Source organism: Eumetopias jubatus, unplaced genomic scaffold (assembly GCF_037043125.1).
Source record: "Eumetopias jubatus isolate StellerSeaLion01/CBP00866 unplaced genomic scaffold, mEumJub1_p1.0 scaffold_10, whole genome shotgun sequence".
NCBI classification, from domain to species: Eukaryota; Metazoa; Chordata; class Mammalia; order Carnivora; family Otariidae; genus Eumetopias; species Eumetopias jubatus.
Window position 1 is genome coordinate 39,456,251 of NW_028274816.1, and position 17,216 is coordinate 39,473,466.

A 17,216-nucleotide genomic window follows, 5' to 3' on the forward strand; every position below is an offset into this window, starting at 1 on the left:
TTCTAGGGGACACCCACATTCAGCGCCTAACAGGGAAAGTGTCTGACTCTCCAACACGCAAGTGAGCTGTCCGGGCTGTAGTTCGCATCTGGCGTGCGCACGCTCTGTGCCCGCTGAGCCGCTGCGGCCCAGGCGCCCTCCCCGAGCCAGGCCTTCTGCGGCGCTCCACCCAGGAGCCAGCCGTAGCCCTGCTGGTTCTCCTCGGTCTCTCTTTATTTCCTCTCTCCCTCCCCGAAGCCGCGCTCTTTTCCGAATAGGACCTCCTGCTTGGGCCCGTTTCCCTGTCCTTCCTCTGCCCTTTGCATCGCTCGGTCTTTCCGTCCCCCGAGTCCGGAGGGTTTGCCCCAGGCTGCGCGCCCCAGGGCAGCGCCGTCCTCCCAGGAGGCCCGCCCGCACCGCAGCCCAGAGTGGACCGTGGCGACGCGGCGGCGGGACCGGGGCGCGGGGCAGCGAGGCCACACCGAAGCCAACACCCCGGCTCGGCGGCGCCCGGAACCTGCCGTCGCGGAGCGGCACGCGCCGGGGGACGCGCTCGGGCACCGGACGCGGGGTGCGCGCGCAGCCGCAGTTCCGGTTCCGGACTGGCCCGAGGAGGAGCGCGAGGAGGGGCGCGCACGGGAGGAGGAGGAGCGAGTGCCCCGCCGGCCGAGGTAGAGCCCGCCGCCCCCGGGGCCCCGACAGGGGTCCCCGCGAAGGGCACCCCGCCCCGCCCCAGGGGCCGCAGGTGGCCTGTGTCACGTGCTGTGCTAAGTGCAGTGACCCCGCCCGAGGCGCGGCGCCGGGGGGCTGTGCGGCCGGGGGGCGGGCGGTCCGCCCTCAGCCCCCGTTACCCGTTACCCGTTACCGGGGCGCTTCCTGTCCCACGCCTGCAATGAAGTCATTTGTGTTCCGCTCGGGCCTGCCGTGCGCCCGAGTGTGGGGTGCACCTGCGCACGTGGGGACCGGCCCCTTTTGCAGGCCGGCGGGTCTGGGGACGGGGGTGACAGCGGAGGGCCAAGCCGGGTGTGGGGTGCACCTGTGCACATCGGGGGCTCGCCGCCTTCCTGCGGGGGGACGGGCGGTGACAGCGGAGGGCCAGCCGACTCTGGGGTGCACCTGTGCACATCGGGGGCTCGCTCCCTTCCTGCGGGCCGGCGGGTCTGGGGACGGGGGTGACAGCGGAGGGCCAAGCCGGGTGTGGGGTGCACCTGTGCACATCGGGGGCTCGCCGCCTTCCTGCGGGGGGACGGGCGGTGACAGCGGAGGGCCAGCCGACTCTGGGGTGCACCTGTGCACATCGGGGGCTCGCTCCCTTCCTGCGGGCCGGCGGGTCTGGGGACGGGGGTGACAGCGGAGGGCCAAGCCGGGTGTGGGGTGCACCTGTGCACATCGGGGGCTCGCCGCCTTCCTGCGGGGGGACGGGCGGTGACAGCGGAGGGCCAGCCGACTCTGGGGTGCACCTGTGCACATCGGGGGCTCGCTCCCTTCCTGCAGGCCGGCGGGTCTGGGGACGGGGGTGACAGCGGAGGGCCAAGCCGGGTGTGGGGTGCACCTGCGCACATGGGGGCCTGGCCCCCTTCCTGCGGGGGGACGGGCGGTGACAGCGGAGGGCCAGCCGACTCTGGGGTGCACCTGTGCACATCGGGGGCTCGCTCCCTTCCTGCGGGCCGGCGGGTCTGGGGCCGGGGGTGACAGCGGAGGGCCAGGCGCTTGGAAGGCCCTGTGAGCAGCCACCTTCTGGTAGGCAGGGGAGACAGTGAGCCAGGTTTCAAGGGTGCTGAAGACTTTGCCGGAAAGGGAAGGGGTGAGAAGTCAGAGCTGTTCTACGCGGAGCTGTGGAAGCGCAGCCCACAGAGGGGAGATGTTTGTGCTGGGGCCCAGGTGGGGCCCAGGAGCAGCAGTGCCACCAGCGGGCATTGGGGGGGCCCTGGGAGGTGACCTCTAGGACCTCTTGGAGAGGGCCCATGCCCCAGCGCCCTCTTCAAGACCAGCTCAAGTCAGTGGAGTCAACTTTGGACCTGGGGTAGCAAGCTTTATCCCTCCAGATGGCATTTTTGAGATGGTGTTTTACTTCCTAATATGGATGTAGGTTTAAGCATATAGCGTTTAGATTTGAATGCAGTGTTCATAAATGCAATGTAAATGTCCATCACTTAAAAATATAACCTTGAAAACCCCCGAAACCACAGGCTTGGTGTTGAAATGAATGCCTTCCACCACAAGGAGAATGTGGTCCTCTTGCACCCAGGCCACAGAGGCAGCAGACCACAGGAAGTGCTGGGCTCCGCTTTATATTCGGGTTCTGGGGGTGGAGGGGTCAGGCTGGTGTCGCCCATCAGGTGCCATTTTATTCATTTCGAAACCAGCCACCTTCGTTTGAATGCAAGTATCACTCTTACGAAGCACCGTGCTAGGGAATGGTGCAGCCACTGGTCCCCCTTCTGTGCAGCCGGGCCGTCTGTCCCTGCACTGGCTGTGCAGCAGGTCTTGTCATTACAGATGGGATGGGAAGGCTTACGCACGTGAAGAAACTAGGAAGAGAGGAGCAGATGTCCAGGTGTGTGTGAGTCTGAGACCACAGGTGCCACCGTGTGTCGGGCAAGCCTTCTGCAAGGCCCACATGCTCTGGTGGTCTGCCTGAGAGTCTGGATGGTCAGGATACCCGGTCTGCCACGTCTCTGGCCGGGCACCTGTGGAATCTGAGAGCAGCGTGTCCCCCTCTGGGAGAAGGAGGGCTGGCCCGGCTCCCCAAAAGGCAGATTTCTGTGGTTTTGCCTGAGTTTCTGTCACATCGCTGCACAGTGATGCTGCTTATCCTGGGCTGGCTGGCATGTTGAGAGCAGTTTTGTGAAGCTGGGTAACTGAGACAGTGAAAACCCATGGCCTAATTACATGTACTTGGTGGCCGTGTCCCTCCAGGCTGTGCCGCTGGGGGTGACAGGGAACCCCACAACCAAAGGCCCCGTGGTCGAAGGTGGGGCTCTCTTCCTGAGGGTTCCAGAGGTGTTTGGGAGGGGGAGACACAGTCATCTGCCCTGAATAGATTGATGTTTTTGTTTGTTCAAGGCAGGGTCCTGATCCCCTTTTTTTTAAATGAGGGAGTGAGTTCAGGGTCACATACCTGAGTGACTTAAAGCTGTTTTGAAGGGATGGCCCCATGCTCCCAAATGTTTGGTGGGAGAATAAATTAGTGCAGCCTCTGGTGGCGGGGGGCGGCAGGGGTGACCTCTGGCTCTATTTACTTAAATTAAAAGTTATTTTTGTTGAGGCCCCCCGCTGAGCACTGGGAGGGCATCTTCTGAACTACCCACTGTGAGCTCAGGTGCACGCGTCCCGCATCTCCTTCCTGCCCCAGCATGGGCCCAGCAGCCCCTCCTCCCTCGCAGCTGCAACCCGCTGCCCCTCCCAAGACAGCGAGCATGCAGCCTGCAGCGCCTGGCCCAGACTCTTCTCCGACTGCTGGCTGCAGACACACTGCCTCCTGTGTGCATGTGTCCCTGCAGCGGGACTGACGACGTCACGTCTGCACAAACCGTCTATGAACCAGAAGTTCTACCCAAGAGAAGAATGCTGTTCTCTCATTGCTGTTTGCATCTATCGTTTGAGAAGTCGGAGAGAGCTACAGATACTTTAAAACCCCCTGTAGGTCCACCATCCAGAACAAAATTTTTTATGGTTTTGTTTTTTGTGTGTAAAAGAAAATACTAATACCAAAGTTGAAGCATCTCCAGTTTTAAAAAACAAATGACATGTATTAGGCTTTTAAAAAGACTGATCGTAAAAGTCATACATGCTCATTGCAGAAAAATTGGGAGAAAATTGGGAAGTGCTAAGAAAAGACAGGTATCATCTGCATCCCTGTAACCTTATGAACACCTGGGTGTTTACCTTCCCGTCCTTGGTGGTCTTGCAGGACGCTACCTAATGGCCAGCACACGCCCTCCACAGCTGACCGCCACAGACCCCGTCTGGACCCTTTGGTTTAGACCCAGTTTTCAGTATCATAAATAACACCATTGTGAGCATCCCCTCTGTGCGTCTCTGATTGTTTTCTGAAGACACGTTTTAAAGAGAACAGCCATGGGAACAAAGCTTGTGTATTTTCTGGAGTTTTTTGTCCCATCTTGGAAGTGACGCTGAATTACCCTTTTGGAGGGCTGAGTTGATGCCCTGGGGCCCGCCTAGCCAGAGGGGCCACCCCCAGGTCCTGGGGGCAGCCTGGGTTGTGGCTGCTGGGGCCTGTGGAGTTGACTCAGATGTCAGTGTCTCTGGGCAACCCCCCATTGTGGACGCTCCTCACCGCTTGTCCTATGGCCGAATTGGGGGTGTGGGGGGACCAGCCAGGCCTGGGCTTGGATCACTGCTTCTCCTGCTGTTTTGAGGTCTCAGGCAGGGGACTTTCTCTCTCGGGTTCCCTGGGGGCTGTTGTTGCGACTGCCTCTTGCGGCGTCCACCCACAGCCCTGCTATGGAGGCCATCGAGGCCCCGCAGGGGAGGAAGGTGGGGTCAGCCCTGTTTGCCTGTTCTGTGTTGCAAGTGCTCGGGCTCCAGCTTCTCACTGCCACGGTCTGGCTCAGGATGCTGCCGCTCAGGATGCTGCTGTCCCTGGAGAAGCAGGCAGTGCGTTCCCCTCTCCCACTGAGGGAGGCAGGAGGTGTCTGCTCTTTGAGACCCTGGAGGGGAGACCCCTTGTGGGGGAGACGTGGACGTGGGTGTGGATGAAAGGAGAGTGGCATCGATTTCTGTAGCTGTGGGTCTGGCACCACCTCTCATGTCTCCCGGGACGGGTGGAAGAAGCAGCTGTTTCCGGCTACCAGGGTGCCCTATTCCTTAGCACCCCGGAGAATGGTGTCCCCTCCAGCAAGCATCCCGGGACGTCTGTCTTGCACTCTCCCCAGCAAGAATCTGGCCAGAAATGCCGTGTGGCAAGTTTTCTGTTTGCAGGCTCTCTTTGTTTTGTTTTGTTTTCCCACCGCCGGTAGAGCAAACAGGAGGATCTGCGAGAAGGGAGGACAGGAAACGTGTCTCGGCTATGCGGGTTTGCTCTTCAGCGGCTCTCTTTCTTTCCAAAACTGGCATATCTGACGTGCTTATCACATTTACTGTTTCCTTACCATGTGTCAGGTTTCTTTATGGTAACAGAAGTCCGGAGGTGTGGAACCAGCCCCAAATCCACCTCTGAACCCTGTGTAGAGGTCGGGACAAGGACGCAGAAGTTGTAGGACGCTGCGGCTTTTGATGACTGCCTCTTTCACCTGGAAACAGTGTGGGTCTAGTGCATTTGAGAACCGACCATTCGGTGGAGGCTGTGGAATGTTGAGGAATATTCGCACAGGACCTCGGAGCAAACAGCTGCAGCTGAGAGGGTCCTCAGCGGCTGCGGGGTCTCCTCCCATGTGGCCGGCGCCGGAGCCTCTCCCTGCTGGTCTGCGGAGGGGGACTGTGCGGAGCCCCCGCTGCACCACAGCCGGCACACTGAGGGGCTCCCGTTCCAGGCGTAACCCCATTCCAGCAATCCTTCCTGCCGTGCAGCTTGTTTGTTTTGTTAGGTAGTTATAAAGTACTGTGTATAATCTGTTCTTAAATTAAGAACAGAGAACAAAACTGTTTAGTGCTCATAACAAGCAATAACACATTAGTTTTCCCCTGTAGCAAGTTACTGGGAGAGAGAAGAGTGTGGATCTGAGCAGGGGGAGGGCTTGGGAGATGGAGCGGGAAGGAGGCAGCAGGGGTGCCTGGCCCCCCGCCCCCCTGCCCAGGTCATTCCTGCGTGTCTCTGTTCTGCTGGGCCTGTCGGAAAGAAGACTTATGGCTTCTGTTTTGCTGTGTTGTTGGCGGGCAGGCGTCCTGTCAGCTGGTGGCATTCAGAGGTGCCCTCTGGGGTCCCTGTGCCTGGCCCCCGTGGGAGCGGCGGGCATGCAGTCCATGGGCAGATGCGGCTGCCGGCTCTGCTGTGCTTGGCTGGGGGAGGGAAGGCCCAGGCTGGGCTCTGTCTGGGACTTGGGGGCTGAGCAGCCTTGAATTTTCTTCTGTGTGAGATAGGGTCGAAGGTGGTGTCCTTGTTTCCTGAACAGGGTGCTTGAAGGTGAGGTTGAGAGGCACAAACACGTCGTAGCATGCGAGGTGCATTTTCACCGTCAGTGTCGAGTGGTCTCCTTAGAAATCCCCGGGGACAAGTGAGTCGCGGAGCCCAGAAAGGTGCTGAGGCCCCGGCGCTGTGCCCAGGGAGGGAGGCAGTTACCCCCTGAGCACCAGAGGCAACGGTGGGGAAGAGCAACCCCTGAAGGAACTGTGGAACGGGGGATTTCAAACCAGAGCGAAGGGTTGTTACTGACCCTGTGGGCCGCCCTGGCTCTAGGAAGGAGCCTGCTGGTTACGCTGGGGGCAGAGTCCAGGGTAGCAGGCGGGCTCCTGGCCTCTGGAATTAAGCTGTCCCTGCAGAAGCAATCTTGGAAGTGTGCACCCGTCCCTGTTAAGTGCCGACGCCCACGGCTCTCCCCGTGAGGCACTGTCCCGGAGCAGGACATGGGCATGGAGCCAGACCCGCGGCAGGACGCTGCCTGGCCCTGCCTGGCTCACCCTTCGCAGAGGGAGGGAGGAGTCAGGATTCAGTTTAAAGCCAGACTGACACCCCGGAGACGCGTACACACACTTTGAGACTCTGCATGCCACTGTGTTCCCGAACGCTTTCCCTGTCGGAAGTGCACGGGGCAGAAGCGGGCCGTGTACTGAGCTGCGAGTGCCGGATGGACAGAGAATGGGTGCTCAGCAGCCCTCAGGGCTTTCCCCTCTTGGCTAGTGATTTTCCAGCTCAGATTTTTTAAAAAACCATTCTTCAGAATTTACTTTAAGGGCACTGAATTTGCTTTTCCTTGGTTTTATCGAGTTTCATTGTTTTAGAATCTTGTATATTTTTGAAATCTGTTGCTGAGAATAAATAAAAGCTGGAATGTTGGACAGTAAATCCGGACGGTGCTGTATGGTGTGTAGGGCCTCCTGTGTGGGGAGGTTACCTTGTGAATGAGGTCGGGCAGGCTCTGTCTGGCCGGGAGGTGAGAACAGATCGGTGGCAGTAACTGGCGCTCCTCTCTCTTCCGGCTCTGCCCCAGGTACATTGAGCTGGACGTGTGTCCGCGATGCTGCCCCACCCAGTGATGTCCTTCCGGCGCCTGCTCTGTGCCGTGGCCTCCCACCGGCCCGCCCCCTTGAGATGCGGAGGAAGCAGCCCCCTGCACACGGCCCCAGCCACCTGTTCTGACAGGAGTGCCCCTGTGTTCACCCGCGCCCTGGCCTTTGCAGACAGGATTGCTCTCGTTGACCAGCATGGCCACCACACGTACAAGGATCTTTACTACCACAGCCTCCGCCTGTCCCAGGAGGTGTGCCATCTCCTCGAGTGCGCTGGCAGGGACCTCCAGGAGGAGAGGGTCTCCTTCATGTGCTCCAACGACGTCTCCTACGTGGTCGCACAGTGGGCCTCGTGGATGAGCGGGGGCATTGCTGTCCCCCTATACAGGAAGCACCCCCAAGCTGAGCTGGAGTATTTCATCCGGGACTCCCGGAGCTCTGTGGTCCTTGCCGGCCAGGAGTACGTGGAGCTCCTGCGCCCACTGGTCAGGAAGCTGGGGGTCCCGTTGCTGCCTCTCCCGCCCACGGTCTACGGTGCGGCGACCGAGGAGCCTGGGGAGTGGGAGGTGTGGGAGCGGAACTGGAGAGACCGAGGCGCCATGATCATCTACACCAGCGGGACCACAGGGAGGCCCAAGGGTGTCCTGAGCACTCACCACAACATCAGGGCCATGGTGAGTGCTCGCGTGCTGCTGTGCTGGGGCCTCTGGGGGTGGCCTGTCTTGCCTTCCCTAGGCAGCCGCCCCGAGCTGCCACTGTTCTGCCCGCCCTCCCAGAAGCCTGCCGCCAGAAGTGACCACTAGTCCTGCGAACCCGCGGGGGGATGGCTCTGGGAAAGGCGGGGGTGGTCCCTCAGGCTGAGAAGGACTTAGGGGCCCACCGAGGGCTCCTCAGGGCCGTGCAGCCAGTGAAGGACAGAGTGGCCCATACGCAATGGTGAGGGTTTCAGAGGAAGCAGCTGCGGAGCGAACATTCAGGATGTATGGTCAGCACTGGGAAACCTGAGCACAGGCCTCGGAGCCTACGTTTGGGCACTATTTTCATGTTCTGTGGCCTCAGCATCTCAGCCAAGCTCCCCAGCTATTTTATTTACCTGTCATTTATGTCCTCCCTGCTTCCAAAAAATATGTGTGTGTACGATCCAGACTCTCGTATGCTAGGAGCAATAAGAGAGATGCTCAGAACCTCAGAGATGAGGTGTGAGGTCAGTGCCATTGAGTCTCAGGGGTAAACAGTCCAGGCTGACTGCAGGCATGGCGTCATTGATAGGTTTTCTTTGTCTCCTGCAAGATACTTTTTGTCTGGAGAGACCATCTGTTGACTGGTACCTGTAAGGGGGTGCGTACGTCACGTGTGTTTGCCCGTAGCGTTCACAGGGGCATGCGGGCAGCGTCCTCACTGGTGATTTTCAGAAGATTCCAATGGGCGTGTTTCATGGTGCTTCTTACTCAAAGCTCAAGATGTGGCAGAAACGCGGCTCCAGGTCCTGTGACCGACCGTTCAGCTGTGGTGAGGGAGGTTCCAGAATCAGGCAGGCAGAGCAGGCGGGCGTTCGGATTCAGGCCTGGAGTCTGCAGATGCCCAGAATCCCGGGGCCCGCTGGAGCCAAAACCATGCTTCTGACTGCCTGGGGGAAGAGCCACCAAGAGCACGTGCGGAGGACTTGGGACCCCCCCCCACACCAAAGCCCTGACCTTGTCCAGCTCTGTTCTTGGACGTGGGGGTCTGCAAGGGAGCCAACAGACCCTCGGGCACATGGCCACCGTCCCCCTCAGATGCCCTGAAGGGCCGGGCGCCAGAACGTGAGCCTCCCCGCGCCCCTTCCCAGCTGGGGAGGCTTCGCTGGCCTGGTGGCTTCCCTCCCGTCTGAGGCTGTCCTGTCATCCCACAGGTGACGGGGCTGGTCCACAAGTGGGCATGGAGTAAAGACGATGTGATCCTCCACATCCTCCCGCTTCACCACGTGCACGGCGTCGTCAACAAGCTGCTCTGTCCCCTCTGGGTGGGGGCCACCTGTGTGATGCTCCCTGAGTTCAGCGCACAGCTGGTAAGTTGGGGACAGACTCTCGCCATGGCTGGATTTGGGTGCCCGTGGCGCCTTCCTCTGCAGTGTGGACTTTGCCAGCTATGCAGGTTCTCTGTTGCTGCTGTAACAAATGATCCCAGACTGGAGGGGCTTAAAACAACACAGCCGATTCTCCGACAGTCGTGATGTCAGAAGGCCGTCCTGTGGAGTGAAAGTCAGGGTGTGGGCGGGGCTCCTTGCGTCCGGAGAGGCTGATTCCTGCTGCTTCTGACATCTAGCCACACAGCGCCCTTGCCTTGCGGCCGCCTCACCCTAAGCTCTGCCTGCCTCCTGTGGACCCTGTGATCACATCAGGTCCACCTGCATGTCCAGGGTCCCCTCCTTTCTCAAAAGCCTTAACCCCATCTGCAAAGTCCCTTTTGCCACGTGAGGTGACATATCCATGTGGATTAGAACAGGACGTTTTAGGTCCGTTGCTCAGCCAAGCACACCAGCTTTCCTTTATTCTGGAGCGGGAGGTCCAGCTGGGGGCCCTTTGTCGATCCCCGATGTGCGCATCTCTGCAGCATGCTGTACCTTCCCCACCCAGCCAGGCCAGCAGGGCAGGGCCCCCACCGCTGAGCAGAGCGCAGTGATGAGGATTCTGCTTTGCAGGGAAGACAGACCTGGTCAGGTGCCGACCTGCCGCTGGACACTCTGCGAGCCTCAGTTTCCCATCTGTCTTGGTCGAGGCCGGGTGCTGCACAGACCGCCCTTGGTGAGGGCTGCCGGGCATGTGTCCTGGGAAGCACCACCCTGCACAGCTGGCTGACTGTTTCCTCCACAGGGAACTGTCTATTTGAAAGAGACCTGAGATTTTTGTTGATTTTCGCTATAACTTATGTGATGATTAGAGCTTTTATTCGCAGGGAAAAGGTTGAAAAGAGAATGTTGAGGTCACGTCATACTAGTTCTCAAAACACCAAATGGCCAGATTGCCAAAGCAAAGAGCCCAGGACACCCCTGAGGCCGGTTGGTGGCTGTGCAGGGCCCGTCCCACAGGGTGGACCATCCCCAGCCGGAGGAGACCGAGGTCGCGCTCCAGGCAGCGCTTACCTAGTACTACAGCTGCTTGAAGTCTCCTGGCCCATCGGAGGGTCTGTTGGGAAGAGCACCCAGGTTCCCTGCCCAGCAGCTCAGAGCTTGCATTGCCTCACGAGGGGGCCCCAGAAAGCCAGGGTCCTTGGTCTCCAGCGTCCAGCAGCGTCCACCTTCCTGCCTCCCTTAGGCTCGTCCACCCCTCGTAGCCCAGAGCCTTAATCCACAGGTGATGTTGGGAGTGGGAAGGAGGAGGCTCTGGGGCCAGGCTCTTGAGAGCAACACAGCCCAGACAGCCTTCCACCTCTCTGTCCCTCAGTCTTGTTCTCTGAGAAAGAGGACCAGTGTGAGCCCTGCCCCAGGGACGTGCAGGAGTGCCCAGCACACATTGGCGACGTCACAGCCAACACGGACACCTCTCCCAGGAAGACAGAGCGTGAAGAAGGGGACCCTTTCTTCTCTTGCTCCTGCTAGAGTTTCAGTCCAGAAGGAACTCACAGCGTATGACCCAGTGAGCCTGTTTGCTGACAGCCGATTGTAGGGGAGTTTAGAGAAGGAGTGGCCATTGACAAAACAACAGAGGTGGAGGCCCTCGGGCCGAGGTGGTCACTTCGGACCCGTCCCAAGAGCCCAGGGCACAGCTCTGAGAGGGCTCTGGGCCTTCTCTCCGCTCCTTCAGCTGCCACAGCTCTGCCTTCATTGTTTGTGTTTTGTTTCGGAGCTGCAGGATCCCGGGAGGTTTTAGGGGAACAGAGAATCTGCAGCTTGAAGATGCCTTTCAGGGCAGCAGTCTGGGGCACTGTCCACATTCTAGACATAAAGGCCTCCCGGCAGGCCTGATGAATGATCCCCGCCCCCCATGCACACGCCCCTTCTTGGCAGGGCTCTGACCCAGGGCCCTCTTCTCCCCAACCCTGACCGGATGGCTGCTGTGGCCTGGATGAATGGGCTGGGGGAAGGGGGTCACCTGAGGCTGTGGGGCTGCTCAGCAGGGAGCATCCTGACAGGGGCCACAGCACAGTGGGGTCCCTGCAGAATGCAAACTGCTCGCCTCCCCAAATCCTCCATCCCCTTGGAGGACTTCCAAGGACCGGGGGCACTCGACACAGCAAAGACGGTGCCCTGCTCTCGCCTCCCCAGCACAGCCCTTCGGCTCCAGCCAGGCTTTCTTCAGACTTTCTCAGGAGCCACAGCCATGCTGCCAGGGGTCCCCCAGTCCTCGCCTTGGTTGCACAGGCAGAAAGAGGCAGGGGCAGAGCCCTGGAGACCTAAGCTTCCAGGTGCCCCTTAAACAGAGGGAGAGGCCGCCGCACCCCGACTTGGAGCCCCAGTGGCTGATGGCCGATGCTGGTGGACATTGCGCAAGTCCCCCTGCCCCAGCTCCTGATTTGGGAGTGACATAAGTGCCCCTGGTCGGTGTGGCAGGGATGTCCTTTGGGGCAGCAGTATGAGACCAACCAGGCCTTTTCTTCCCCAAACCACAGACCCAGGAACCACAAAGAAAGAACAGGAAGGAAGCACTGCCCCCCACCCCCCAGCCCAGGCCTGATCTCCCCCCGACCCACCCAGCTAACCTGGACCTGGTACCCTCACAGCCCGCTAACCCAGGCGTCATCCCCAAGGGTGGTGCACGCCCCCTTGCTTGCCTCTGTCCCCCTCACCTTCCCATGCCCCGGCGTCTCTTCCAGTAAGTCTGCCCACAGCCCCGAGGCCCGAGGCCACTGCGCTCCTCGCTGCAGCCCCGCTTCTGACCCTGCCCCTACATTACCACCTCCTGCGCGTTTCTTTTCTCCCCCTAGAATGTCGCCCCTAGAGTGTGTCTAAAGCAATGCAGGGTCCAGGCGTTGTGGGTGAGTGGGTGACGCGTGGGCCTCCCTCACTCCCGCTTCCCCACTTGCTGTGTGGGTAACAAGGGCACACTGGCGGGCGGCAGGCTCACACCCTCTGCACCCCGTCTCACTTTCCTTAACTATCACTGTGAGCGTGTGGATTTCTGTCACAGGCATTGGGGGGGGGGGATGGTTTTTGGTTTAGTAAAAGTTTTGGTGTATCAAGTGAAGAATCAGAGCATAAATAGATATAATGTAACACAGTTGTCCACTTAAAATCCATCATGCGGTTCCTTAAAGCAGTAACTTCCCTGCAAAGCTCCAGGTTTGTACACATTTTGTGTCTGAACGTCTGTCTGTGCTTTAGCTCGATTTATTTTGTGCATCTGTTAGCAAGATGTATTCTAAGGTATCAGAAAAGCCTCAGGTTTTGGGGGGTTCTGGAAACGCTCAACAATTTTTCCATATAAATTAACAGTGATTGCTTCTTTGCTTTGCACCATTTTGGCTTAGGACAGGTTTCATAGCTTCTATTTAAGAAATCTACGTGAAGTAGGGGCCAGGTTTCTGTAGTGGTGTTAGACGGCCCAGGATCCTGGGTTCCGCAGGTCACCTCACTGAGCCCGGCATGGGCCAGCTGTGGGGTGACCGACTCTCCGTGCCCTGTGATGGGGCCTGGTGAGATGGCAGTGACGTGAGGGCGGGTGGGAAGGTAGGCAGGCCATCGCGGCCTGAAGAACAAAGTGACTGTTGATGAGGCTGTGTCTCTCCCGTGTCTCCGTGGATTCCCTCTGGCCGCGACTCCCCAGGATCTCCACCTCTTGCCGGGGGTGCGGGGAGGGAGCCATTTTTGCCAAAGGCACTGAATCAGAGTGGGGCCGTAGGATCTGCCGGGCAAGGGTGCCCCCCAGAGTCCTGGTCACGTGAGGCCGGGGTTCCCAGTGGGGTCACCACCCCTGCCCAGGACACTGTTCCCTTGGGGTAAACATGCTGCCCCAGGAGACCTGTGGCCCCAGACCAAGTTCATTCTGGGATCTGAGAAATTGGCATCTGGGTGGAGGTGAGGGTGTGTCTTCAGGCTGAACGTGTATCAGGGTGTCTGCAGAGTTGGGGAGGGGGAGCAGAGCCCATGACACACAGGCCTCGGGTGGGAGCCATGGCGTGGGGGCCTCTAGGGTGGGGTGTGCACAGGGGCTGCAGGAGCTGTGTCCTCATTGCCCACTTTTGGCCGGAGCACCTCAAAACACGAGAACCGCTTTCTGTGTTGTTTAAGATTACCAAAAAATGAGTGATGGTTTGATCCTCGGGGTCCCTTCATTAAGCTGGTTGAGCTTTCACTGTGGTCCCCCACCTGCCTAGCAGTCCTGGGACCCGGCCCTGCTTTCCAGTCCTGGTGACACGGCGGGGTGCTGTGGGGACAGAGTGAGGGACAGAGGTGCCTGGACCCCTCACAAGGCTGCATCTGTGGTGGGAGGCACCCCGACTCGCTCAGTTAGAAAGCTCACAGGGCTTCCTGTGTGCCGCCGGATTTGGGAACCGCTGTCTGACCTGCTGGGACAGCTCAGCTCAGAGCGGGGCTGTGCGGTCTGGCTGCCTCAGAAGTGCTGTCGCTCGCGAGAGGCAGGGCCTGGGGAGGCTTGTTCTCTGCACGGAATCCCCAGGGGGACGATTTTGAGTTCCCGGAGGAGCTGGGACAGCGTGGAGGAGACTCTGCTGTTGGAAATGTCGTGTTTTGGGACAGCAGTTCCCCTTTTGCTGACTTGGGTAAGTCCCAAGACGGGCATCAGGAGGTGGCATCTGGGTAGATGACGTGTGTGCTGGGGGTCGGCAGCACCCCTTTGTGTGGCTGACCACGTGCTCCATCCTTCCTTTAGCCTTGTGTGCGAAGCGCGGCCTGGCCAGGACCACGACGCCCCAGAGCGGATGCTAGCCCGTGGGGCCTGTCCCCCCTCCTCCGGTGCCAGGCAGCCTGGGAGGGAGGAAGCCCCTCACGGTGTCTGCCCCGGGAGGTGGGAGTCTGTGCCGTCGTGTGTCTTCTTGTCCAAGCGCTCCTGGCAGTGGGCGAGCCCTGGGGGCAGAACGAGGCCTGGCCGCTCCGAGGGTGTTATCAGGGCTCCTCAGGCCGGAAGGCGGCCGGGTCTGCGCACAGGCCAGCCACACGTGCAAGTGCCACGTGGCGTCGGGCAGCTTCTCCTCAGCCAGATCAGGACAGCCACACTCTTTTCGGCCACCCTCCTCCCAAGGCCACACCTTCCCCAGTGACAGGCACAGCGCCAATTCGGCAGACCCACGTGTTTTTACAAGCCAGTGGGTAGTAGGAGGCTGCACAGAATTTCCAGCAAATCAGCGTTCCAGAGCTTGGAAGGGACCTGCAGGCTTAGTCCAGATCACTGCCGTGGTGTGTAGGGGGACAGAGCTGTGGGCCCGGGTCAAGGTCCTGGCTGCACCTGGGCTGTAAGGGCCCCGTCAGGCAGCCATCCCGTCCCCTTGGATTCCCTGTCGTTGCTGGGCTCGCCGTTCAGTACCCCGTGATTTGGAGCCATTAGGTCTATTTCTTCTGCACTCAGTGGCAGGAGGAAGTGTGGATTGCAGGAAGCTCTCCACGCCCACATTTTATCTTCACTTCTCATTTCTCTGCTCAGTAATAAGAGTGTGGGGGTCATGTTCACCTAAGTGAACTTCCTCAGTCATCCCGAATGTTGATTGAACATCAATTCTTAGTATGTTCTTGCTAATAAATAATAGTTCACTTCTTTGCTTGTGAAGAATTGTACAATATCAGTTTTAGGGGCTTTAGAGAGATAACCTAATCGAACCCCCTTCATCAAGTCTTAAAACTTTTTGAAGTAGGTTATGTTTCAGACACCTGCGAGAGTGATGAACGCCCCGTGTGCCATCACCTGGCCTCGGCAGCTCCTGACTCAGGGTCATTCTTGTTTTAGCTGGAAATATCTCTCCTGCATCAGGAGTCATTTGAAAGGAATCCCAGATATCGGATGATTTCTGCATCTCTCAAAGCTAAGGATGCTTTTCTTAGAATTGCGATGGCACCGTCATCACAGGGAGTACTGAGCAAGAACTCCCGCTGTCACGTGTCACGGGCAGTGTCCTCACTGCCGGGGCGGCCTGTAGTCTCCAGTGTGTTGGGACTGGATCCGAATGATGCCCCGCCTCCTACTTGGTGCAGACACCACCTGTGTGGCTCCACCTGCAGGCTCCCCTCTGTGCTTTCCTGGCATTTTGTGTTTAAGAAATCAGGTTGTGTGTCCTTTTGCGGGTTGCGTCCTCACAGTGTCATTTAACACCGTCATGTTTCCATGTCCCCTGTACCCCCTGAGACCTGGTGGCTGGATGGAGAGATGAGTTTCAGGGTTTCTGTTTTGTTGTGGTGAGGGGGGAGACTTCCCAGTAGTGGGTGTCGTCCCGCAGGGGCACCTGCTGTCGACACTCACTGATGCTCACTGCCTAGAGCTGTTAGGACTCGGGGTCTGTACAGCGGGGATGTTTACTTTCGTTGACAATAGTTTACGTACGTTCAGTTGTATGTACATCAGGCATGTGCAGCATCTGCCTTTATGTCTGTGACCCCCTGTGCAGCTGCTGTCTGCACCCAGATGAGCACAGAAGACATTCTCATCACCCCAGAAGGTCCTCTCCTGCCTCAGTACCGCACCCCACCCCTGCTCCCCCCAGAGCTAATGCTGGCCCAGCTCCCGGCGCTGTGAGTGCATCCCGCGTGCTCCTCATGTGAATGAACTCAACAGCACGTGCTCTCCCGTGGCCTTCAGCTCATTGCTCTCTACTGAGGTGCGTTCTTTTGCTGCAGTGCTTGTCACTTTGTCTTTTGTGTAGCTGTGTCATGTCCCATGGCTTATCCCTGCTGCCACAGAGGACGTGCTGTTGTTTCCAGTTTGGGGGACATTATCATCAGGATCTTTCTGTGGACGCCTCTCCTGGATCTGTACCTGTCGGTGCTGGACACCCACTGGGCTGGACACGGCTTCAATTGTGGTGAAACCGTGACAGACTTCTCCAAGGCGGCTGTGTATTTTATCCCCACCAGCAGGGGGTGCGGGCTGCTCCACATTCTCGCCCACACTTGGTAATGTCAGTCACACTCAGTATGCGTGTGTGTTTTCACTTCCTTTTGTTGAGATGTGGTGCACGTGCAGTGCACCCCACAGATCTCAGTCATTCACCGTGTTGTGGCGAATGTGCATGTGTGGCGCACACGCCAGGTCAGGATATAAAACGTTCCCAGCCCGCCAGAAGTTCTGTTGTGCCTCATTCCAGCCACCTCGTCGAATTTTATTACTCTAAGGCAGTTGATCTGTTTCTGAACCTTGCACGTGATGGACCACAGCGACTATACTCCTGTGTCTCATGCTGTCCCCATAATATCTTTGACATTCATCCACATTCACGTGACAGCAGCTAATTCTTTCTCATCACCAAGGGTACCACTGCTGTTCATCCGTTTTCCTGTTGGTGGACATTTGGGTGGTGTCCATTTTGGCTTTATGAGTAAAGCTACTGGGAACATTCCATGGAAGCGTTTTTGCAGACGTGTATTTTCATTTCTTTGGGGTAAATACCCAGCAGTAGGATTACTGGGTCGTGGAGTCGTGTGTGTTTGACTTTGAGAAACTGCCGAACTCTGGTTTCTGTTCTTTGCTTCCATCAGCAGCGACAAGGTCGCCAAAGCTCCAACCCTGCCAATGCTCAGTTGTTCGGGCTTTTTCCATTCCAGTCACCCTCCTGCGTGTGCAGTGCTACCTCATTTTTATTATAAAATTTGCCTTTCTCTTAAGCACTTTTTCGTGTGCTTGTTGGTCACTCAAAGATCTTTTTAAATTGAGCTTTTTGTTATTGATCTGTAAGCGTTCTTTATATATTCTGGATAAAAGGCCTTTGTCAGAATTACATATTTTGAATCTTTCTCCAGTCTGGTTTTTGTTTCACAAACCAGTATCTTTTTTAACGGTATCTTGTGGTACAGAGAATTTTTACTTTTGTAACACTGATTTGGCAGCAGTAATGGTGTAGACATCATTGACTTATTCACAGTCTTGGGGAAAGCATTAACATTTCACAGTTAGGTGTGATGCTAGCTGTTGGTTTTGTGGATGCCGTATGTTAGCTCAAGGAAGTACCCAGGGCCTCCTTGTCTGCGGAGA

The 17,216-nt window shown here is 58.0% G+C and overlaps 1 protein-coding gene across 3 annotated transcripts in view; it reads left to right on the plus strand.

The window, feature by feature from the left end:
* Positions 1-572: 572 nt before the first annotated feature.
* ACSF3 (acyl-CoA synthetase family member 3) overlaps positions 573-17,216 on the plus strand; it is a 53,904-nt gene continuing 37,260 nt past the window's right edge. For all 3 annotated transcript variants that reach the window (XM_028094336.2, XM_028094354.2, XM_028094346.2), the window contains exons 1-3: positions 573-650; positions 7,089-7,781; positions 8,999-9,154. In XM_028094336.2, the coding sequence (XP_027950137.2) occupies positions 7,116-7,781; positions 8,999-9,154 (822 nt within the window). In that variant the 5' untranslated portion in view covers positions 573-650; positions 7,089-7,115. The remainder of the gene's footprint in view (positions 651-7,088; positions 7,782-8,998; positions 9,155-17,216) is intronic.